Source organism: Petromyzon marinus, chromosome 26 (genome assembly GCF_048934315.1).
Source record: "Petromyzon marinus isolate PM22_M1 ecotype Great Lakes invasive population chromosome 26, UKy_Petmar_22M1.pri1.0, whole genome shotgun sequence".
Classification (NCBI taxonomy): Eukaryota; Metazoa; Chordata; class Hyperoartia; order Petromyzontiformes; family Petromyzontidae; genus Petromyzon; species Petromyzon marinus.
This window is the reverse complement of record NC_133692.1, coordinates 5,483,991-5,509,752: the sequence shown is the minus strand read 5'-3', so window position 1 is coordinate 5,509,752 and position 25,762 is coordinate 5,483,991. Positions and strand designations below refer to the sequence as shown.

The window sequence follows — 25,762 nt, the reverse complement described above, 5'->3', positions numbered from 1 at the left end:
TCAGTGGACCTTACCTGGTAAAATAAAAAATATGTTTTTTTATTTTTTATTTTTTCAACCATTGTTCTCCAGTTTGTCCGGTAGGGCATCCCACACTGCCAGGCCGTGATCCCGACTGCACATGGACCCCCGTCTCCATGGAATTTGTTTTTTCACACCTGGTCAGACTATGGCCCCAGAGTGTTTAACCAGGGCACAGATTTATTATTTTTATTTTCCCCAACGTACCTCCAGAATCTGCCCTCCCCTCTCGGCGTGATTGAGCTGCGCCGTGCGTGTGCGAGTTTTTGCACCTTAGGCCGGGAAATCACCTGGCAACTCGTATCTCAAGACCTGCTGACATTATAATGCCCAAGCCCTGCCTCTCCACCGCCGCTCTTACTCGGCCGGGCCTTATCATTCACGGCTGCCTGCAACTCTTAATACCACTGGCCGGGAAAGCCGTGATAACTCAGCCCCGGCGTATTATAGTACCTTGCTGTCTATACCGGCCCACAAATGGCCCTCCTAAAGCTGTCCGCTATGAGAGACGGCCGCACCGTTTTAATGCCATTGATTGGAGTGCATCAGAACTTTCATTTTACAACTTGCCGTGATACTCCATAAACTTTTGCTGGGTTGGATGCGTCTCTGGGTTTGAATTTGAACATTAATAATATTTTTTGTGCGTACGTCTGTGTAATTAGCTGGGTTGCAGCGATGTAATTTTTCACGATACGATGATTATCGTGACATCGGTTGTTCATAACGTATTTCTTTCTCGTATTGTTTTCGTGCCTTCATGTACAAATAAAGATTCCTTTAGAGTTATGCAACTGCAGTTCACTGAACATACAGTAAGCCCGGAACACGTTGTCATAAAATGAGGATTTAATTAAATTTTTACGTCACCAGTTACTCCAGGAAAACGTTTCACGATGAACCAAGACAACCGGTAACAGCTATTGTATTAGAACTTTAATCATCATCAATATATTGTCAACTTTAATTATTGTTATAATTTCGTGAATGCTTTGTCAGAAAATGTCAAACTTAAGGGAAGTTAATAAGAGCAATGTCAATCACGGACGATGTTGTTGCCTAACGGACGATTTACAATTATCCTGTGTGGCATTTCGCAATAAGTGACGCTGCCACAATGGTGGGATGGTGAGCACATTTGACTTGTAACCCAACAGTCGCCGGTTTATTTCCATCTCTCGCCGCGTCAGTTGAAACCCCCCCCTCCACCCCCATCTCTGTCCACCCAGCAGTATAAATTGGTTCACCGCAGGGGGTCCATCAGCAGGTCAAATTGTGGGGTGCTCCCGCTTCTTCCAACTCGTCTGTTCGGCATGGAAGAGGAGACCGTTCGTGGAGGCCCTTCTGCCGGCAGTGGCGCGAGTGAGGAATTTCAGGGCTGCACCTTTACCTGCATAGTACAAGATTATCATGGTATCGCCTTATCGCGGCAACTCTCGGAAATGCACCCGGCCAAGGTTATGATAGTGATTTATTATTATTGATATCTCTGTGTGCTAACTGCTGCGTCGGGGTTGTTTGTGCCCAGTACCTGGTCCCGTGGGGAATCTGGGATTCTCCGAGATTCTGGATACGTCTCTCAAAGTGAGCTGGGATGAGCCGCAGGAGAAGAACGGAATCTTGATCGGTAAGGAAGATCACGCGCTCATCTCTCTCGGCCCTCCGCTTGCTCTTCACGCGAGAGCTCCTCCACCTCTACGCCCTACCCCGGTCAAAATTATGATTGACTTTTTTTTTCTGTTATGATGGCTTTTCCCATCGCTTACAGATTTGATTCCAGGTCAAAGTGATTTCCTGCTCAAATGAGCATCGCGGCATTGGTGCTCACGTCCTATTTACAGCTCTGAGACTGTGGTGGAAGTTCCACATTGCTGTGATAATAACCGGTCTACCACCCAACCAAGATTTGAACTCTCAACCTTCTGATCATGAGCCACTCACTCCACCGCTGAGCCACCTCTACCCGGGATACCCCTGCAGTGGGTTCCTTTGTAGTGGCTGCCACGGTGGCGAGATGTAAACTACCTTACCTGGTATACAGGAGGACGTGGGTTCAATCCCGACCCTGACGCCTGTATGTTTGGAGTTTGCATGTTCCTCTCCGTGGTCACGTGGATAATTTTTCCGAGTTCCACGGTTTTCTCTCCACATTTAGAATTATGCACTGAGAGTATTTGGCTGAAATAGATATCCACATGATAAGCCACTTCATTGAGCTATCATTTGTGGCCAGGTCGCTTCTAAAAAAAGAGCTATACAGCTCAGTGGGCCAGACCTGGTAAAATAAAAAAATACTTTATAGTTTAAAAGTTTCGGGATCTCAGCTGTGGTGCAGTGGTACGAACCCCGGCGACCCGAGTTTAACTTTATTCAGCTTTCTAGCCCCTTTGAGAACATCGCCAGAATTTATATCCCTCGCTCACCGGCTCGGTGACATTCGTTCATGTGCAGGCCTCGCCCTCGTGTATTCCTATCCGCCTGCGCGTATGTCTCTACTTCGGTGATCACAGCTGCACTGCCTGATGATGCATAAAATAGCACGGTCCTTATTTTCCTCTCCGTGGAGCGGTGGCGCAGCGATTCGCGCATTGTGCTACGAACCCGGATGAAGCTGATTTCGATTACCAGCCATGGCTCAGGACTAGTTCTGAGCCTTCCTCACTTCACCAATCTCCACTGACCAGGGCGGTGAAGTATGGTCGGATAACCCCGATGGACCCGCACGGTGTGGGGAGGCCATCATCTAGCAGTGGATTGACAAAAGGGCTGTAAATATAAAAGCAATGCGAAATTAAAAACTTTGTTTTGTATGTTATCGTGATTGTGCAGTGTTATGAGGTACAGTTTTTTTTATTTTGTTGTTATATGTAAGGGGTGCGGTGGCGTAGTAGTTGGCATCACTGTGCTCTGAACCCGGCGACCTGATGTTAGCCACGGCCAACATCTGTGGTGAGTGATGTCTGAATCGGTCCTGGGCCTCCACCACTCAACCCAGTCTGCCCACAAGGACCCTCCACAAAGACACGTTTGGGAGGGAGGAAAAATCACGAGTTATCGGACAGCACGGTCTTGGAATAAGTAACAGCGTCAATCACTGTTTGGGGACATCTCAGATTCTAGACGGTGGGGGGTGAGTGAGTGAGTGTGTGGTGGTGGCGTGTGTCTGTGTGTCTTTGTGTACTCGTGTGGGAAAGCGTATTCAGCAGAATGCAAACCATCTGTGTTGCCCGGTCAGGAAAAACAAAACCTCTAGACCAACGCAATACAATTTATTTTTTTTGTCTAGCGTCAAATTACAAAAAAAAGGATCTCTCATACGCTGAGCGGGCAGTGCCATGAATCAAATTAAGAGAAAAGTCAACACAGAACAAAATGAGCGCTTTTGAACGGAGACATTGGACCATAGAAAACAAAACACGAGCGATGCAATAAAAAAAGTCCAATAGATTTACGAAACAAGGCTGTTCGTTTTCTTGAAACAGCCCGTCGGGAAAAACAAAAACACACACAACTATTACGTAGCGCCATTTACCGCTCATGTTTGTAATAATAACTGCGATTATTATGAACACAAATCTCGTTGTGGGAAATAGGGTTAAAATCACTCCAGTACAACCACAAAAACAATCAACGGGTGGCATTGGAGGTCATTTCCGATGCAGGAAAGCACTGCGCAGATCACTTGAACAGAGCACTCGGGAACTGAAAGGAGGCCGGCCAGCTGTGCTCATGTTTTGTTATTGTCCACCAATTTTTTTTTTATCCCAATTGTTGCCCATCAGCATTGCGTCATCAGATGACGAACCAATTCGGATCCCTCGCAGGGAAGTGCAACCATTGGCGTTGGAGAAGAGACCACGGGGAGCAGAGATGACAAAGCTACTCCTGAGATCCGTTCACTTGAACTCTGGACCACGCAGTTAGGGGGCAGCACTTTCCACACCCACACTGTCACGGAGAGTAATGTTCATTGCGCGACGTTTATCATTCTCAGACCTGGAAGGTAACCAAATTAACTGCGTCATTAAATTTAATTTAATGATTTTTTTTTGGGGGGGGCGGGTGCAGTCATTGATAACCCTGCTAAGACCATCAATTCGGTGCACTTGCAACCCTGGCTTAATTGCAGGTGGCTGAAATCTGGATTGAAACCCAGTCTCTCAGCAAGTTCCAGCTCAGTACTCTGACCTCTGAGTCCACTGGCCGGCTGAACTATGACAAGTGTAGTGGGTTTCGCTTTTATTGGTGTGGTGGCGGCAGCGGCAGCGGCGGTGGTGGTGGTGACGGCGGTTGGGGCGGCACTGGACATGTTTGTGCAGGGCGCGCCATCGAAAGCTCCACATCGGCGCACTGCGCTGTCGGCCCCCCTCGCCTCCTCATCAATCGCCTCTCACGTCGGATCGAGAGGAGAAATTCGGAGTTATCGCGGAACGCAAACGCAACAAGAGACTGATCAAGGCCCGGCGGCCGACAAAAAACATTGACTCGGGCATTTTTCATTGCCGGCTCCATTTGACGAGGCGCACTTAAAAGCGCCGGCCCGTTATGGAAAATCATTTCGGGCCGTCGGTGCCCTCGCGAGCGAACAGATAAATAAACGCGGTGCAGCCGCCATCTATTGGATGGGCGCTGAATCCCCGTTTGGGGCTCTCTGTGTCACCCCCCTCCCCCTAAGCCCCCCCCCGCCCCGGTTCCCTTAACTCTTCGGTCACTCTCGAGATGAGAACCGCTTCACCTCTGTGATCTACCCAGGTCAAACCCCCCCCCCCCCCCGTCCGTAAAAGTGAATTGCAGTCGCAATGGGTTTCTCACTGGGTCTGGGTGAAACGATACTTATCATTGCTGCTGCTATTATTGTTACGTACAGTATCGTGTCTGTACAGTATTTAGGGGATGGGGGGGGGCAGTGGTCAGTAACTGGGGTTGCCTCCTGTCCTGGTTTTCCCCCGGATCGTCATTTTGTTGAGGTAACTGCTGCTGTCCTTGGAAATCTACATTAAAACACCTGCTTCATGTCACTTGCGTAGTAGTCGTAATTATAATAATCATACACGAATCGCAGCAATGTATGCGCATGTAAGGTCTCCCCGCTGCTATTATCGTGAGACGTTCTTCATTTTATCTGTGACGTGCTCCGTTTTATTTGTACCTCAGAGGTGGCAACCCTAGCGGTGGCGCACCGCGCTCTGAACTAGGCGCTCTGAGTTCAGTTTACTACCACGGCTAACATCAGCGCGGAGAGATACCCGAATAGATCCTGGGCATGTGTCCTTCACCAAGCCACACGGAGCAGCGCGTGGTGAGGTGTGGTTACACCTGAGGCGGTGTGTAGGGAGACCTTCATCCAGCAGTGGACTGACAAAGGCGTTGTAAATCACAGTTAAAAATGCTGCAGTATGTACAGTAATCAAGTCAATGCGTCAACACTGGCTGCAAAACGACTGCAAGATAACGGAACATTGTTGGGTGATACTGCGTTGCTGCTCGGGCACGAATTACCAAGAACAAACTCAACACATTGGTCAATAGTATTCCTGCCGTTAAATGAAAAATATATATACAATGGAGAACGTCTCAGGAAATGCCCCTTCTTCATATAACATAAATAAAGAGCCAAGAGAGATAGAGTGTATAATAAGAGTTACTTTACACTTTGGGTCCTGATGAGAATGACTGTTAAAATGTTCTCTGATTACCAGTTTTTTTAGCAGGCTATCAATAGTTGCCTAATTGTAGCTATTAAATAACAGCACATCCTTCAACAACAAACAAAAAAATTATGACTAAATGAACTAATTTACATGAAAAGCTAAAATTGGAAAGTGTTGCTGGCACATTGCATTGTGGACATATTTGTTCTTGTGACACTTGCAGAATTGCAGTCCTGTGCAAAAATAATTACGAACAATGTCAAGGTTTAGACAATAGCCCATCCATGCCTTAAGGATCGAGTAGACATTCACCAAATGCATTACCGGGCATTGTTAATTATATTGTAGTGTGTGTGTCCACGATGCTGTGTACACAATTGAAGGGTCGTAAGTAAGAATACACAGAGGGGCCGATACATGGACAGGGGAATAGGCAGGAGCTTAGAAAAGCAAAGAGGCTGTGTAATAGATAGGCCAGTTGGTTTGTAGAAGTCCAGGTGGGCTGACAGGTAGACAGTCCAACAGGGAGACAAGGGGGGACGGAACCCACCTCCCCCACCCCAACACGCCCCAGCACATGCAGACAAAGACAATTGACCACCACATCCCCTATAACAGACTGTTGGAGCAAATGCTGTTAGCGAGCACCTATTAAGGTCGTCATGGCACACGAGGGGGATTGGTGGCCAGTATCGCAGCTGGTCGCCTTTATCTTCGCAAAAGCTGGTGTTTACACACCAATACTGGTACTCATTTAAGGCTGAGTTGACCTATGGGAGGCCCAGGGCCGATGCAGATGTTGGCTGTGAGCGGGAATCGAACTCGGGTCGCCGGGTACATAGCGAAGTTCACTCAACACTGCACACAGCCATGAAGGCCAGTATGGTACACAATGTTGTGGGTGGCTAACACCACACCCGGCCGCCTTTGTCTCCCGAGTGGCAAAGTTTAGACACCGCACCAGGTACTCATTTGAGGCTGAGTCGACCTAGGGAAGACCCATAACCGGTGCATATAATCGTCACTGGTGTTGGCCGTGAGCGGGAATCGAACTTGTGTCGCCAGGTTGCGTGCTAACCGCTACACTACTGCTCCCCACACACACACAAACTGACATACACACGTATACACATATATATATGCACACACATACACATATGCTCACACAAAGGCAAACATCCCCTTGCATAGCTTTACAGACTGTTGGGGCAATTCCTCTTCGTAAGCACCTGCTGCATACTGATACACAAATACACCTATGGACACACACACACACGCACACACACAAACAAAAATCCCCAACCCCTCACTGCTGGGAAGTAGTCCAATGCAAACAACAAACTTCATATTGTGCAATCAAAATTACACTACGAGCACCGGCTAGACGCACAAGACCAAATAATGCAGCAGACGCCTATTGCGCTTAAACACATAAATCGTACATTTATAAATAATGAAACTATAGCAATTTTTACTTTCGCAACGAGCATACGCCTGCAGTAATAAACCGATACGCAAGCAGTCGCAGGGCGTATTGCTCCGTGCAAAAAGCCGTTCGTCCGTTGTTACGTTACGCGGAGAGAACGAGAGAATGAAATTAAAACGACCATTCATAAAACAAAAATAAAGAAGTCACATTTACCGTCAAAGAAACATGTAACAAAAAATGTAATGGGGTGCCTTGTGAACAGTTTTTAACAGAGCCAACGTGGTTTCCTGCTCAAACGCTAGATATTCCACAACCATGGGACAACCGCTGTTGACTTGCCCACAAAGTGGTACCCCTATTTTATCAACCCTGGAGGGATGATGGGCTGAGGAGTTTATCCGTAAACCAGGATTCGAACTGGCAGCCTTCCCATTGCACGCCGCTCACTGAACCGCCGAGCCATCTGGCCCAAATTTTATGCTGTGGACAAATGTCTCCCCCCCCCCCGCCGCCCCATCCTCCACTACCCCTCCAACCCCCCACCCGCTCCACTAAATTTGGCCCAGACAGTCAGGTCAGTGCATAAGATGACTGCGGCTGTGCGACAATGAGAATCCTCGCAATCTTCAAACCCCCTTGTGTTCCTTGCAAGTCTGTAAAAATAGCAGATAATTATTTCTGTAATGATGGGTTTAAAGAATTAAATTACACAGGATTTGAAAAGCCGATGGCAGGGGCTGTCAGAAGCAATATGTTGGATATATTTTTGATTTTCTTGTGTGTTTTTTTTAAATATATATACACATTCTCTGGTTGGATTTTTTTCTTGCCTCGTTCGTCGCAATCGCACTTACGATTTGGGGAATGAGGAGGATGAGATATTTCTGGATAGGTAGACGGAGCAAGAGGCAGGTGGCATGTCTTAATAAACGTCATCATGAGCCATGGTCTACACACCGCTAGATGATTGCCTCCCCACGCCGTCGCCATAATTTGTGGTTATACGATGGCACAATCCAACTCACTCCTGCACGTGAACTGATCTCATCACTCCATCTCTGAGATGGCTGTTTTCTAAGGAGGGCATTCTCTCCTTTGGCTCCCATTCTGGTGCAGGTCTCGACCATTGGCCGTGATCATCCCCTCTGCCCAAGCCCACGGCGCTTCCTGAACAATTCATGCGTTGTCACCAATTTTCTTTGTTTCAAGATCGATGCTTTCCTCTTCCCATATCTCGGTGTAATTCAAAGCATGCATCTTTCTACGTTTTTATCATCATATTTGAGCTCTCCACTGCTGGATGAAGATAAATACGATGCTCCTGACTTGCATTGGTCCCCTGATTCACGTGCTCTTCTGCCTGTCTCTCTGTGTCATTGCGAGCATGCGTCTACTCCACGCTGCGCAAGCCTGACAAAAATAGAGACAAATGCAGAAGTTGGAAGGGGTTGGGCGGTGGAAGGGAGGGAGAGAGGGAGCTCGAAAATCAGAGCAAAAGGTAAAAGGTGGCTGAAAGTCTGGGAAATAAAGAAGAATGGAGAGGGAGGAGAGAGAGGAGGGAAAGGTGGGAGTGCGTGAGAGTCCATCTATAAATTGCAGGCTTGGTCCCCCACTCAGAAGCCAAAAAATCCATCGCGTTTAATGAAAGAGTGTTTTAGGGTGGGCAGTAAAATACGGCCGCATAAGGAAAGCTCCTGATTAATACTGCCAGGAAGCCTAGAGAGGAAGGAGGGGGAAAAAACCATCGGAAGCATCCCACAGGCACTGTATAACCCCGACCTGCGAGCGATTTTATGGTTTAACTCGGATGCGGAGGCTGAAAAGACGTGGGTGGGTTTTTAACAATTTCTGATACGACTGCCCGGAAATTAAACGGCCGGGACACGTAGAACGGCGGTGATTATTTCCGCAGAACCGACGTCCTGAACCGTCGAAAAAACATTATACATCGGCGGTGGTGATATTTAAAAAAAAAAACGGCAATGCTGCTTCTTGCGAGCGTAAAACATCCGCTGTCCATCAGACGCGTGTCCTCATTCGCTGGCTCCAATTAGCCGAGGGCCGACTGCGTGCAGTGGCTCGCAATGTGACGAGCGTCTGAGGTTAAAGGGTTAACGCTTTATTTACAGCGTAAGCCTGCCAACAGCGCATGCCCCGCTCAAATTGACTTTCACACAGCGGCGACGGCGGCTGTGAGCGCGGTGACCGCGGCCGATGGTCGCCTGTTTCTCGTGACGTCGCACAGTTGGCACGGTCCCCGGTTGCAGGGAATTAAAGGGGGTACCCCCCCTCCCCCCCCTTCCCACCTGGGCCCGTGCCAATTCCGGTCGCCACCTTCACACGTGGCGAATCGACGGTAGCCCGGAATGTGCCTGCGGAGACATTGACCGAACCGGAGGGGCACATTGGTGGACCTCTGCCAACTTCGCAGCTTCAACAGTGGCTGCGGCAGCAGTAGCTGCAGCAGCAATTCACTCCGCCTCACCTGAAGCCATCGCGCGCCTTTCAATCTTGGACATAGATCTATAAGTTGCTATTCACTGAGCCATACACAATGAGAAGGTTCTTTTTCACTGTGCTGACGGGTGGCACCTTCACTGCTCATGATGTTAAGACGGCCGTAATCCACCCACGGTCAGCCACATGGCATCGGAGGCGGGGGAGGAGGTGAGTATTTGCGGGTCACTGGGTAGACTGGAGTATGTGGCGCATGACAACCAGCCACAGTCGCGACGAGAGGTATCCCTGATGTGGTGCGCCGTGAAATATTGCTGGGTCACCGTACCCAGACAGACCAAGCTGAAATGAATGAATCGCTGCTTCCCTGCATCGCCCTCCCAGGGTACAAGGTGTCGTGGGAGGAGCTGAACAAGACGCACTCGCGCGTCACGCACTACCTGCCCAACAGCACGCGCGAGTACCGTGTCACGGGCCTGGCCGCGCTCACCACCTACGTGATCGAGGTGTCGGCGCGCACCAGCCGAGGCTCCGGACCCACCTCGGCCTCCACCATCTCCTCCGGAATTCCGCCAGGTGCCTACTTCCCCCCCCCGGCCCGTCTCCTCGCCCCACCCCTCGGCCCACCATAGCAGTTGGATTCCCCCTCTTATCCCTGCCGCCGTAGCATCAAGGATGTCCTTCCTCCACACCTCCGATTAGCACGGTTGGCTACGTATGGTTCAACATACAAAAGCAGTTCAACATACAAACATACAAGGAGGCTGGTGGGAACCTTGAGCCCCCCCACTCCACTGCTGATGGTTGCGCTCTACTTTCAATACTCCCATCATCGTCATGGTCATCATTCTTGTTACCCCGACTGGATGCTATTGGGGGCATCAATGATGCCTCGGCTGTCAAATCTCACCACGCTTGCCTGTCATTCACTTTCTCCATCGAGGGTGCTCATCGCCAGGTCAAAAACAGTTGGTACAATATTTAACAACCGTGGCAATCCAGCATTTGACATCGCAGCTTTGCGTCATATCCACAGGGGCTGGTAGCGAGAGCAGCAGGCACGATGGACAATGCTGAGGGTGTATCGGTACTCATTTGCGTAGAGTTTCACATTTGTTTAAAGTTTGCCATGAGCCAAATTGCCATTTTGCTTTGAATTATCCATGTTTTTATTTTATTTGCGCGACTGCTTATGGCCACATTGCCCCAGATGATCGAGAGTTTGACTGGGCAGCTCTCCAACATGTGTTCCCGTTGTACCGCGCATTGTCCGACGTTTCGCTCCATGTGCCCAGTGGGAACTCACTCCAGCGAGATGTTCAACCCGAGATCACATCGGAGGGCTGCACAAGCCAGACCGCCAAATCCTATTCACTAGTTGAATGTATTATTAGAATTGTATGACTGTATATACGACCATACCCTGCCAACAACGCCATCCTAACCGAAGTTTCTCTTGACTCTGCTCACTCACTGTCATCAAAGAGGCTTCTGTCGAACGTATAGGGCAACCGAATTATTTTTTGCGCAAATGTATTAACTAACCTTTTTTAGCTTGAGGCTTAATCGGAGTGGATTGCTAATGATCGTTTTACTGCAATTTAAATTATGGAAGCGGTGGCGAAAGCGATGCCAATGTGATGAGAAAGATAATGATGGAGAATAAACGACAATAATGAAATAGTGGAGCTGATAAAATAATGGCTGTGGTGATTGAGATGATAATGAAATGATGATAACGATGTTGGTGATGATGGCAGTGGTGATGGTGATGAAAACAATGTAATATTGACGCTTGCAGCAATGATGATGAAAACAGAGCGCATAACTTGTAGCCTCAAATGATAAAATGATGGCGCTGATGATTGAATGAGACGATTGTGATGATTAAATGAGACGATTGTGATGATTAATGGGATGATGATGATGAAGGTGACGAATGAACAAAAAACCATCGACACGACAATTACATTCTCCACGGACATCGAGGTCTCCTCTCACCATTCACTCGCCCTATTTTCCTCCATTCCTCCCACCCCCCAGAGCTGCCCGGAGCCCCCTCCAACGTGGCCGTATCCAACATCGGCCCTCGCTCCGTGGCCCTGCAGTTCCGCGCCGGCTTTGATGGGAAGACGTCCATCCTGAAGTGGGTGGTGGAGGCCCAGGTCGGTGGACATCGCCTCCTCACCCATGCCACCATCTCCACAATCACCACCACAATCTCCAATGCCACCACCACCACCCACACCTTTAATGAGCACGGTTGGGTACGTACGGTGTGAAAGAAGTTCAACATGCAATTATACGTACATCTACACCCAAACCACCACCATCTCCACCAGAACCGCATTCTTTGCTACCATCACCGTCTCCACCAACAGCATCTCCACCACGGCAATTTCCACCACCAGCACCATGTAAGCTTCCGTCATCATCTCCACCACCATCAAACACATCTCAAGATGGCTCAGAATTGTAAAATAAACGGCATTACGGGTAGGAATGAGGTTGTGGAAATGTGGGTCGCTCAGGGATTGGAAACACGAGATGAGAGGATAAAGATGCTGCCGCACAGCCCAGGAAGAAGCAAACGGGATTCAGCACAAACAGAAACAACAATTGTCTCATCGAGGTCCAGGGGTCAAAGACAAAGATCCCCCATATAGCCTGAACAGACTGTTGGTAGCAAGTGCTGTTAGCGAGCACCTAAGAAGACTGGCGTGGCACACGAGCCCACCTTTGTCTCCCCCGTGGCGATGTTTACACACTGCACCAGGTACTCATTTAAGGCTGAGTTGACCTAGAGGAGGCCCACGACCGATTCAGATAAATCGTCACTGGTGTTGACCGTGAGCGAGAATCGAACTCGGGTCGGCGCGTTCGTTGCGCAGCGTGGCGCTAACCGCGACACCTTCCGCTCCCCAGCCAGGGCAGCGCCGACGATCCCCAGGGAGTCTTCAGGTCAGGGTCCGGCTTTGAGGATCTTCACCGACGAACCCCGAATTGGGGGGGGGGGGCCCTGGTCAAAGCCCAGGCGCGATTCCAGAGCGGCGCTCGGACCTGGCCCCCGCGCCGCGCCGGCGGCTTCGCGACCTCACCGGGCGTGATTAATCGTGCCGCCGTACGCGAGCGCTAAACAACCGCGACACCTAATAACCGCTCCGCGTCGAGACACGTTGAGTTCCTGCAAGCGGAAGCAACAACAAAAAATAGATATCTTTCTTTCGCGCGCGTGTGCGCGCGCGCGCGTTAGTGTGTGTTTATTTTTGCGTTTTTTTTTTTTTAAAGAACGTTATCGTGAAACGATGCGTGTTCGCGCGACTTGCACTTCGCTCCCTTCCGGGCTTCGTTGCACGTGCGGTGGCGAGTTTGGCACGCCGACGGCGGGGGGGAGGGCTTCGTGAGTCCTTCTGTGAAATGAGCCAATGTGACTGAATCTGTCAAGCCCCGCTGCCTGCAGCTCCTTGTGCTTGTCACAGGGTTTATTTTGAACGTTTTTGTGTGTTGCGTAGCGGTTAACTCACTGCGCTACGTACCCGGCGACCCGAGTTTGATTCCCGCTCACGGCCAACACCAGTGGTGATTATCTGAACCAGTCATGGGCTTCCCCTAGTCGACTCAGCCTCAAATGAGTACCTGGTGTGGTGTATAAACGGGAGATCTTTGTCTTTGTTTTGTATATTATAGACGCGTGTGTTTGCGTGTTATTTAATGGGGGAGTAGTCAGCCCCGTGGTTAGCGCACTGCGCTATGAGCTCAACGACCCGAGTTCGATTCCCGCTCACGGCCAACACCGGTGAGTGTCTGCTGCTGCTGCTGTGTCCTGTAAAAGCCGTCGCTATATACATGGAATTATTATTGTTATTATCTGAACCGGTCCTAGGCCTCTCCTAGGTCATGGTGCTACCCCCTCGTGTGCCGTGCCAGCCTTCATAGTTCTGCTCACTATCAGCACTTGCTCAACAGTCTGTCGCAGGCTATTTGGGCCATGTAAGAGTTCACATTCCATGGCCACGATTCGATTTACAGATGTATTCTTTGGTTGCCTCGATTTTACCATCTCTTTTGTAATTTTTTTTGTTTATGTTCCGCACCCTTAATCATGAAGGTAAAGGTGGAGCCCTGCAATTTCCTGCTCACGCCACTACTGGCAGAAGGGGCCTCAATTAGAGGGAGCTCTAGACAGCACCATTGGAGAGTATTTGGCCTATTTTGCAATCCTAGCCAGATGACTTGGACTTGGCGGTGCGATACTGCTGGCACACACACTTTACCGAACCAGACGCCGGCCTGCCGATCAAATTCCTGTGACGTGCCAATTAACATTGCTGGGTGGACAGAAGCGGCGGATGGGATTTACGAAACTTGATCCGTTCATTTGTTTTTTGTCCAACTGCTGCGCCGAGAGATAGTATCGAACCGGCGACCTCTGCATCGCAAGCCAAGGGCGCTGACCGTTAGCGCCGCGGTGACAGCGTGCCCACACACATCGTTTGTATGATTAATCGAAAGACGTAAATGGTTAGGCAAGCAGGTTGATGCCTGTATCATGAACCTTAAAAATCGATACGAATGCATCCATTGGTCATTTCATCATCACACCCTTGCGAAGTACATTTTAATTGGCTTCACACTCTGCCGTGCTCGCGTGCTTCACAGTGATTGACTGATTCGGGAAGCTTTCTCAGAGCGGACGTTGAGCGGAATGAGCTTGGTAAATTGGTGGGCGATTTGGCCACTGTTATATTTTGTTTGCGTCAATTTTGCATTCGCCCATCCGTAAACTGGCAGAAAGGACTTGCCCTCGAAAGTGCAACAGTGGCTGAGATGGGAGTTGAAAGCCCTAAGCCATCAAAGCAGAAGCGTGTGCCTTCGAAAGTCATCTCAGCCGTGGGACAGCCCTGCCGCTAATTAAACTGCACTGTCAGTTTAAGCCGCAAGTCCTCTGATTTTGCGAACATTTATGTGAGGATGAGGTAGCACAGATGGGGCATGCTGTCCCTGGTGCGATGGTAAGGCCGGTTCTCCATGCGCGGCATTTGAAACAATGAGGCACGTTTCTGGTAGGCCGGAGCAGGTGGCAGGTGACGAGCAGCCGCAGCGACAGTGAGACGTATACTCGGTGTGGTGTGCCGGGCGCGCGGAAATATTTGTCGGGTCGCTGAACCCCGGACAAACCCGACGTGAATATTACACTCCGTGCCAGTCTCACCAGGTCACCATCGCTCCCCGTGTGACCTCAGCAGATTGCGGGAGCGGACGGGGAGGAGGCGGAGTGGATCATGGTGCACGAGTTGGACAATCTGCCGGCTGCTCGCTCCCTGGAGGTGCCGCTTCTGCGGCCCTACACACAATACCGGTACGCGATATCCCCCACCACCACCACCACCTCCCTCCCACAAATATCTCGTGGTCTAGTGAGCTAATAAGTCTGAACATGTTGTCGCGCACTCTTGCAAGTCCAGGTCATCACGAATGCGTGCTGATCACACGCGGTAGGCTCTTCAGAACAATGCTCTCTCAGGTCTGCTGCAAAAGCTGACCTCTCTGTATGTGTCCCCCTTGTACGCATGGGTGTTTTCCAGGCATTCCTGCTTATCCCACTTGCACTACAGACATTTCCAACATGAACTGGCCAATTACCGTATTCTCCAGATTGAGACTCACTTTTTTTCACCCCCCCCACCCCCCCTGTATTTTAAAGCATCCGGTAACTGTGTGTGTGTTTTTGTGAGAAGCGGTTCTGCAGAACCTTACTCCCGACGTAAATTTGGGGGTGCGTCTTAAATTTCGGAGCATCTTATAATCCAGAGAATACGGTATCCCAACCCAGCACCCCCCTGAAAGAATGAGCCCTGATACTGATGGAGGCTTTTCTCGGTGTGTGTGTGTTGTGTGTGTAAGCAAAAAAAACCCGATTCTTTCGCTGCCCATTCAGCCGTAACTTTTGTATATCTCAACAGATTTGAAGGGAAAACTTGCTATGAGACGTCGAGAGGCAGGTCTAAGAATCCTTGTCAAAAATGGTTGAAGCCAACCCCGGAGGCTCATGTGTTACCGAGGCCACGCAATCCTTACACCTTTTTTTTCTTCGGCCAAGGCTACAGAGGCCCCCATTCATTCCCATCGTTGCAGCCCCTACGGTTATAATAGTGAATGTCTCATAAGTGATTTGCGCGAAAGTGTGACCTAAGCACACGCTGCACTTACTTTCTTAATTCGCCCCTGAGTGGAGAAAAATTTAAACGCACCAAGTGAACTCTGCAGGAGCTCACAGGCGAGAGAGTGAGAGGCGGGGCGTTCCGCAAAACGACAAGTTAAAAAAGACTCGCACGCACACACACCACGGTTGAAGCGTACAGATAAACTAATTAATGAATCGGAATTTTGCGCAGGTTTCCGCGGTTGTGCGGTGCAGGCCCTCGGGTTGCGCGGCGCGCTCCTCGGCAATGCGTCCGACGTTTCGCTCCACGTGCCGGGAGCTTCCTCGTGACCTAAATTTGAACTGAAGAAGCTCCCAGCACGCGGAGCGAGACGTTGGACGTCGGTGCCGAGCGGCACAACGGCGGCACAGCCTGAGAACCATATCGGAGAGCTAATTAACGGATGGATGAAACGGGCACGCGAAGGATGAACGCTAACTTTGCCATCGGAGGTTCGCGAGCGCTCTCTTACACGGGCTGAGAAGTCATTCGAGTTGGCTGCTCACCCAGAGCCGGGAGGAGCAGATGCAAGATAATGCACGCACACGCACGCACACATATCAGGCGGCCCGGCGCAATCTGCGTATGGGAACGTCTCCGCCTACCCCAGCTTGCGCCTTTGCGTACGATAAACCCGATCCTCTCGCCATCATCATCCGTCATCGTTATCCGTATGCGCACGCGAGAACCCGCCATGCACGCGCGCCTTCCTGTGTCCTCGCTGCACGTGCCGCCGGTTGCGCCCGTGCCCGCACTCTGCCCGCCATGCCAGCCGCAAGCACGCACACTCACGCATGTCCACGCACCTGTGTGCACGTACAAAATACAAAGATCCCCTGTAAAGCCTTAACAGACTGTAGGGGCAAGTGCTGTTAGCGAGCACCTATTGAAGTTCAGAACGGTACACGAGGGGGTGGGTGGCCAGCACCACGCCCGACCGCCTTTGTCTCCCCAGTGGCGATGTTTACACACCGCACCAGGTACTAATTTGAGGCTGAGTCGACCTAGGGGAGGCCCAGGACCGGTTCAGATATTCTCGACTGATGTTGGCCGTGTACGGGAATCGAACAGGAAATCGAACGCTGGTCTCCCCGGGTTCGTAGCGCAGCGCGCTTATAGCCATTGCACCACTGCTCCCTACACACACACACGTGCGCACACACACACACACGTGCACACGCTCGCACACACACGCGTGCGCACGGGCGGGATTAAGGAGGTCGAGCCCCGGGGGGTTGCATCTTTGGCTGCGCGAGTGTTTTCGCCAAATGTGGTTCTGGCTGTCGTCTCTCAGATGCCCCCCACACCGTCCGCCCCCGCCGACCGCCAGCCCCTTCCCCCCCCCCTCCCTCCCCCGCACCATACAGGGCGCTGGCAAGCGGTCTTGACAGCTCTCACTTTGTCAACAATGCCCACCGGCGGGCAGGCGCACCGTTTACATTTTGAAAGCGCCCCCCAGCCCCCCCCCCCCCCGCCCCCCGGCCGCCCGAGATCACCGCCGATGCCATCGCCGCCTTCGTTGTGATTGTTTGACCCGCCCCCCCCCCCCCCCACGCCGCGTAGGTTCCGCATGCGCCAGAACAACGTGGTGGGGACGAGCCCCCCCAGTGCCGCGACCCGCACCATACAGACTCTGCCGGCCCCCCCAGACGAGGCCCCCCGCAACCTGACGGTCCGCACGGCCAGCGAGAGCAGCCTCTGGGTCCGCTGGGCAGTAAGTGGGGGGGGGGGGGTAATGGTGGTGATGGTGGTAGTGGTTCGTGGTCGTGTTGATGGGAGTGGTGTTGGTGTGCTTTGCGTTGTTGGTCGCGGTGGTTGTGGTGCTGTTTTTGATGCAGGCGTCGCTTGTTATTGTTCGTGCTGTTTGTTGACGTCTGTGTTGCTGGCGATGATGTTGTTGGTGTTGTTCGTTCGGAAGTATACCGACTTCAATCACCCAGGAATGACTGTCCTGAACGCTCGTGACGTCCCTCCACATCGAACAGCCCCCCCTCATTAATAATCATAAGAAGGTGACGTCCTCCAAATGGACACCCCCCTCCCCATTCATAATAATTAGCAGCTGACGTCACTCCACATGGGGGACCGAGGCGCCTCCTCCCCCCTCCTCAGCGTCAACTTACAACCCTCACTACAAAGGCAGAACCCTCACGTCACGTGATCTCCGTAACGCTATTGAGACATCAGAGTAAAATTACGTCATGATGAACAAGGGATTATAACCTTAACATGAAATAGGTCTGTGTCACCGTGGCCTTACAAATTGCACACACATTGATGCAATGAATATATCACGTCACGGTCTGCTTGTCGCTTGCAAGTTTCAGATTTACTGCAATACACCCGCCCTTGGACGGGCAAAAGGCTAGTGATATAGATTGAGACGATTAGGAATGGTGATCATTATGATGATGACAACAATGGAGGAGATGATGAATTAAATGAAAACAGACAAATGCCTCGGCCTCAGCTAACACGAACACACCCCTTGACCTCACACTCCCCTCTCACCCTCCAGAGCTGTCCGGGCAGCTGTCCACCATTGGTGTGATTGCTTGTTTGTAAGGATAATACTATGTAAAGACAGCAGCGTGAGAGCCAAGGTCAAAGTACGGGGTCCCAGGAGTTGAGAAAGCGTGGGTTCCATTCCCACATGGGATTTGTGGAGAATGTTCCGGGGGTTTTACTGCTTCGAATTAGGGCCACACAGATGTGAGGGATGGACAGAAATCCCCGCGTGTAACGCAAAGTCGCGAGCAATTATCATCCTCCCCAACATACGCCTCTAACGAGCGTTGCTTAGCATCGTCGCGCAATGCATCGCTAAATAAAAAATATATAAAATTAACAAAAGTGTTGAATAATATCACAGACCTTTGTCAAATTCACTGCTAGATGAAGGCCTTCCTCACACCACGTTGGTCATGGGGGGTGGTCTTGCTTCACCGTACATTACCGTACTTCACGCTCGTCAGCGCGGGTTTTGGTAAAGGGGAGATTATCCCTCGCCGCTGATGTTTGCCCTGACCGAAAATTCAACTGGGTTCGTGCGTACACATCTACGTATGGATTCCACAATCGGGACACTTGAGCAATAGCCGCGTCGCCAGGCTGAAGGATATGTGTCTCAACCTCCTCGCAATTCTTAAATCTCCGTGTGTTCTCGTATGGTGCCAAGTGCTACCAACAATTTTCTTGAATTATTTTATCTCAAGATTTCACAAATATCTATTATAGAAAGGTCACAATGCTAGCATATATATATAAATGTTATTCTAGAAGGTTACCTTAGTGTTTGATGGATAATACCATTTTTGAAAGAATAAAAAAAACACCGAATGTGATATGAAACATCGACAGAATATGAGACCAAATAAGAATTTGTGTCCGTGCGTTAAACTTTCCGCTCACGGTAAACACCGTCCACGGTGGACATTGTCAACATTCGCCACCCCGAGTGCTACCGACCGACCCCGTTGGACAGTGCTAACATCCCCTCCTCACTCCCCACCCGCCTTTGTCTCTCCCCCGCCACCAGCCGCTTCACGAGTCCCAGTACAACGGCGCCGCCTCGGCCGCCGGCTACCGCATCCGCGTGGTGCAGCCGGGCCGGCCGGGCGAGACGCCGGCCTCCGTGGCGGTGGACGACCCCACGGAGCGCGAGGCCACGGCCGAGGGCCTGCGGCCGTGGACTGAGTACGAGGTGCGCGTGCAGGCCTTCAACGCCATCGGCTCGGGGCCCTGGAGCCGCCCCGTCACGGCACGCACCAAGGAGTCGGGTGAGCGGCGAGGGAGCGTGGCGGGGGGGGGGACGCGGAGGGGGGGAAGGGGGGGGGGGGTGAAGGGGGGTGACTCGCTCTCGCCGTCGTGCCCATAACGTCAACAAACATAATTTTTACTATTTGTTTACACCGTAGGAATCCGATGAGTTTTGAAGCTCTTTTTCACAGATGTCCAGTCGGGGCGGGTAGGAAGGTTACGACAACAAACAGTACAAAACACGCTAGCAGTGCAAAGAACAAGAAAGGTCAACAAATCACCCACAAGCATACAAATAACAGTAAACCATCCACATCCTACCGGGGAGGTTTGTTTTTCTTAAAGCCGAGGGGACACCACCTCATCCACCCCATTGTCAACTGTCCGAGGGTCAAGGCAGAATTGCCAACTCCTTAGAATGAAAAGCCACCAAATGATCCTCGACAATTCGCGAGGTGTTGCTCGGTAGACCTCTGAGCGTCACCGGACAATCCACCGAGTGTGGCTCGTAATACACCGATGCAGCTTCCTTAATGCACACCTGGAATCGCTCCTGCACGTTATCGGCAAGCCGTGCCCATCGTAGAACGTCCCTAGCTTTCGCCGTAAGCCGCGTCTGGCGCCTGCGCCGCGAGAGACGCCACGTGGATCGTTCTTCTCGTGGCACGGAGAGGCGCGGTCGGGGGATGATGTTGACAAACGAGAGAGAGAGAGAGAGAAAACGAAAGTCAGAAACAAAACGTCGCCAGCCACCGCGACTGCAGTTGCTGACATTGCCGCCGCGCCCAACAGTGCCGTCGGCGGGACCCCAAGAGGTGACGGCAAACGCCACGAGCCCCACCTCGATCCTCGTGAGCTGGGGCGCCGTGCCAGAGGCCGACCGCAACGGGCCCATCCTGGGCTACAAGGTGAGGCGGTGGCCACCGGTGCCGTGTCACGACAAACTTCACCACGCCGCATCGACGCAGGGTTGGTCCCGTTTCAGTTTGCTTCGTCTGACCTCACTTGCAAGAGTGGCCTGCGTCACCGAGAAACGACAGTAAGCCGAAACCAATAAAGTACAGGGATTCATATTCTTGGTTCTTTCGGTAAAGTCACGTGACTTTACCGAAAGAACCAAGAATATGAATCCCTGCAGTCACGAAAGTTTTAAATCAAAAGTACAGGGAATGAAGCAAATAGGAATTGGAAAAAAAAGGAAATCTAAAATCTAAAGTAATCTAAACTATAAACCAACGTTAAAGCGAAGTTACGTTTAAAATTCCCAGCACGTGGGTCCAATGCCAGTTCAGATATAATTCACAATCGATGTTCAGTCATGGATGGGAATGGGACTCAGGTCGCTGGGCTCATACTGCAGTACGCTAACCACGACACCGCCGCTCCGCCACTACCTCTTGGCTTATCTTGTTTCTGACCAACACGATTCCATCATACGCAATCTCGACATCACCACAGCTGCGGGAGATACTGCACACTTAACATTGCAGATGTACAGTTTCTATATTAAGCCGCCCAGGGTGTGCGTGCACATTTTTTGCTGTTTCACAACGCACTCACACTAATGTGTTGAGATAAAACTCGCCACATGTAGGCAGAGAGAGAGGCAGGGAGATAGAGGAGAGGATGAGTGAGAGGAAGCGATGTGGGAGGTGATGGGTGGGGGGGGTGTGGGGATGTTTGGGGAAGCGAGTGATGGAATGTGCCGGTGCCGACAGAAAGAGGACGAAGGAAGACGGGGGGGGGGTGGGGGGGGGGGCATAGTCGTCCTGGATCTCTACTGAAAATTTATGAAGCTGTAAGTTACCCTACTATTTGGCACTGCGAGTATCGCCAAATGAAGCCATTCCAGGTGCGAAATGTGACACCAAGAGGCCTGATTGATGCAATGATGAGAAGTGCATCAATTATTCAATCAAGACCCCGGACTGCACGCTCACATTTCACACATGCGGTGTGGTCTTAATAGCCGAGAACAGCGCTCCCGTGGCCACTCACGCCTAACAATGAAAATATGCCGTCCGCTCTCTGCCAGAGACGAAGGCGCGTGTGGTGGTTATTAAGGTCCAAGAACAAAAAAATGTTGCCGCTTTAAGAATGCCCTGTGTCAGGTTGACCTGCATCCTGCGCAATTGCAAATTACGAGCGAGAGATGGAAATGCTGCAATTACGCGATGATGAATTGGCTCATTTAGCTACACGTTTAAATGATGAACACGATTAAGTGTGAATATGGTGAGAGGGCGATAGAAAGAGATGGGGTAGAAGGGTGGAATGGTTGCTTTTTTTAGTAACTGAGCCTGCAAGAAGGAAGGTGCACTGGGTTTATAACAACAATGATCGTCTTCCGAATGTATTCAAGAACATGCGCAAGTTAGAAACGTCAAATTACAACTACAACAAAACCAAGGGTGGTTTGGGCAGCCAAAGGAGGGCGTCAATGAGATCGGCTCGTGTGTAGGTGCCAGGTGAAGTGTCGCATCGTGGAATGGTGGCTCCATCGTCGAGGCTGACGACAACGACGATGAATTTGAATTTCAAAAGCATTTAAATTCAAGCATCTTAACAGCCTACGCTGAGAAAACCAATGCCCATTTGCTAGCCGGTGCCGTGTACGCCTCGTGCCACGCAGGGTCAGCTGCCACGGTGGGGGGGGTCCCTTTGGCAGCCTGCAGCAGGACAGTGAGACGTGATTGCAAGGCACTTTGAGCCGCCCACGGATTTAAGCACCCGATGCATTAAAATCCTTAAAATAAGCAGGGGGGGGGGAAGATGGAAATGCAAGGACAAATAATGAGAGATGGTCAGGTTGTGTCAAGATGGGGCACATTTGATTGAGCGATCTCACCCCACCACTCGCTCACCGTACTCAGCCATCTCCATTCACTGCTCTGTAAGCCCACACAAGTCATACGCAGGCAGGCAGGCAGGCTTGATATAGTCGGCCACTTAATGTTTTGATTGCTTACTTATGGATGAACAGAGGCACGGAGCATGCACAGGATTGTATCCGACAGGGGTGATGGTGATGAGAACCAGCGGCTTGATTTGGCCTCTGAGCTCATCGGAGTGACTGCTTGTGTCTTGGCAGACAGACAGAAAGACACGCACACACGAGCGTGACATGAATAAATCAGGGTCATTTTCATCTGCGTGTCTTTTATATAATTAATGTTTGCAGTGCATAAGAATTCATAATAATAAAACAATTTGATTGATACGGAACCTTAATGTAACTGCATCTCATATTCATGCGAAATACAGGAATTAAGTGAGAGTAAATTGTGTGATTTCAAAAGTTGCGACGAGCAGTTTTTAATGGTAAGTTTGGGGTAATGCCACGGGCCAAATTAAATGAGTTCGAGGGCCACATTTGGCCCATGCGCACAGCCCTGCCTGACAGTCGACTAAATCTCAAATGACAATCTGATTCACCGTGGAAACATCACTGGAGAAACAAAGATGACTGGGCATGGTGCTGGTTGGACCACCTCCCCTTGTGCAGTGAGCGTTAACAGGAGCTAACTAACAGCGCCTGCCCCAACAATCTGTAAGGCTCAATGGAAATACTTTGCCTTTTCGATGTGCACAGTGCCTTTGTCCTTGCCAGCAATCGCCGCTTCCGCATCCCGAATTTCGTCTCACATAGGTGACTTCAGCCTTAAATGCGTACGTGCCAAACTAAGTGTGTGAGCATCAGCACTGTTCAGTGCTGACCGCACCATCCCCGTCTTGTAACTATGCAGGCCTTAGTCGGTGCTCAACGAGGTTTTTTTGCGTATGCTAAAGAAGGCAGCAGTAATCTTTAAAAAAAAATGCCCTGAATTAATTTTGAGATTAGAATTCATGCATCGTGCATTCATGTTATTGTAAATCAGTTTCGAAATAACCCTTGGTGATTTATTGAAATAAATAAAATAACTTAAGACTTTTGAGCCACCCTGTACATATTTAGGGGGGGGGGGCCTTAAAAAAACCGAGAGCCGGCGCTGCAGCCCCTGCGCTAACCGGGCCCTGCCCCGCAGGTGCTGTACCGGTCCGCGGATGCGGCCGGCGCACCCGTCGGCGTTGGCTTCTCGCGCCGAGCAGTGGACGGGGACCGCGCTCGGAGCACGATGCTCTCGGGCCTGCGCCGCTTCACGCAGTACGAGGTGCACGTGCTGGCGTTCACGCGTACCGGAGAGGGCGCCCTCTCCGCGCCGGCCGCGCACGCCCGCACCCTCGAGACGAGTACGTTCGCACGCGCGCCCCGCGCGCTCTGCCACCACCAAGCCACAGGTCGTCATTCGACGCCCTAACCGCGTCTCCTGTGCACGTGGGTCCATGCGCGTACAGGCGTGCGCCGCGTGTGCATGTTTGATTACCCGCGAACAGTCAACGTCGGTGATGGATATCTGGGCCAGGTCATGGGCCTCTGCCAAGGTTGACACGGCCTCAAATGTGTCCCTGGTGCCATGTGTAAACATCAGCATTTCGGAGACAAACACGGGCCGGGCGCGGCACTAGCCACCTCACCCCCCTCGTGTGCCGTTCGGGCCTTCATTGGTACTCGCTAACAGCACTTGCTCCTATAGTCAGTCCCGGGAATCGAACCCGGGACTGTCAGGTTCAAAGCACAGTGTTGCTAATCACTGTGCCGCCCCTCCCCCCGCCCCCCTCTCCCTTTGTCGTTTTGTGTCTTCCTCTCTATGAAACTACAAATAAAAAGTGAGATGCTGGCATTAATTTGCTCTGGCATTAATTTTCTCTCCAGAGCTTACATTTTAGTAAATTGTGTGCACTTGAATTGAAATTGAGTTGGAATTTCAAGGTGTGCAATTGTGTTTGTTTAATTTTCTTATAGATATTGTTCTTTGCAGTCTCCCACTCGAATGGGTTTGAAAGACATTGTGTTCAAATATTCATGCTGATAAGAAAAAAATCGTAAATAATTCACGCTTCAGCATCTGCGTGCCAGCGTGTCTGTGTGTGTGTCTGTGCGTGCATGCTTATCCATGCTTGCCTTTGTCTGTGTGCGCACGTGCCTGTGTATGCATGTGCGTCTGTTTCTGTGTTCATGTCTGTGTGTACGTCTGTGCGCATTATGCTCCTGTGTGTGTCTGCATGTATATCCGTGGGAGTGGTAGTGTCGTGGCTAGCGCACTGCGCTACGAACCCAGCGACTCGAGCTTGATTCCCTCTCGCAACCGAAAACAGTGGCGAATATTTGAACCAGTCATGGGCCTCCCCTGGTTGAGAGCCCGGTGCTGTGTGTAACCATCACCACTGGGGAGACAAAGGCGTCCGGACGTGTTGCTGGCCACCCACCCCCACCCCCTCGCGTGCCATTCCGGCCTTCATAGGTGCTCGCTCCGATTAGCACGGTTGGCTATGTACGGTGCGAAATAAATTCAACATACATGCATACACGGCTATACGAAGGATCTTTGCGTTTGTGTATTTGTACATGTATGCCTGTGCGCGTGCGCACGCGCACACACACACAAGCCCGCAAGTGTGTCTACGTCCGCTTTTGCAGTTCCGGGTCCTCCGTTCGGACTCCACTTCCCAGAAGTCCACCTCACGTCTGCTCGCCTGTCCTGGCAGCCTCCCACCGAGCCAAACGGCCTCATCCTCGGTGAGACCCCCCCCCCCCCCCCCGCCATCTCTGCTCGGTTGGGTGACAATGCAATGCACTCTCGTCGAGATGGGTGCAGCAGGGCGCTCCACCGCATCATCCCGGACTGCCCAATGTGCAGCTGCAGGGGCCTTTGGCTAATCGTCGATGAAAGATGGTGACCGCGTCGCGCGCTTTCAGATGCTCTTCTAGCGCCCGTCTGGAATGCTCTTCCTTCCGATATTAGGAAGCCACTGGAGCTAGGCATTTTTAAATAATCTCGATTGAAAACGAATTTCTTTGGAACTGCTTTTTGTGTTTAGTTTGTTGTCCTTCCCCAGCACCTCCGATTAGCACGGTTGGCTACGTACGGTGCGAAAGTAGTTTAACATACACAATTACGTGGGGGAATGATGATGATAATTACAATGATGCTTCTGCTGCTGCTGTGGACTTGTGGCGGTCAGATTTCCCCATGCACTGAGACACCGAGACACAGCTCTTGCAGTTCAGCGCTGTCTGGCCCATCTACTCACCTACCCACACCCTCACCACTCACTCAGCCACTCGATCACTCGGCCACTCGATCACTCGGCCACCCGTTGCGTTGTACAGCCACATCTACTGAGAATTCATGGCCAGTTAT

The 25,762-nt window shown here is 51.0% G+C and overlaps 1 protein-coding gene across 1 annotated transcript in view; it reads left to right on the top strand.

The window, feature by feature from the left end:
* The window catches only part of LOC116946075 (protein sidekick-2-like), a 494,081-nt gene that overhangs the window by 378,415 nt on the left and 89,904 nt on the right, over window positions 1–25,762 (top strand). Inside the window, 9 exon segments of the mRNA XM_076069895.1 lie at window positions 1,550–1,648; window positions 9,943–10,134; window positions 11,602–11,723; window positions 14,802–14,917; window positions 17,325–17,475; window positions 19,300–19,540; window positions 20,313–20,428; window positions 23,546–23,750; window positions 25,039–25,137. Coding sequence (XP_075926010.1) covers window positions 1,550–1,648; window positions 9,943–10,134; window positions 11,602–11,723; window positions 14,802–14,917; window positions 17,325–17,475; window positions 19,300–19,540; window positions 20,313–20,428; window positions 23,546–23,750; window positions 25,039–25,137 — 1,341 coding nt within the window.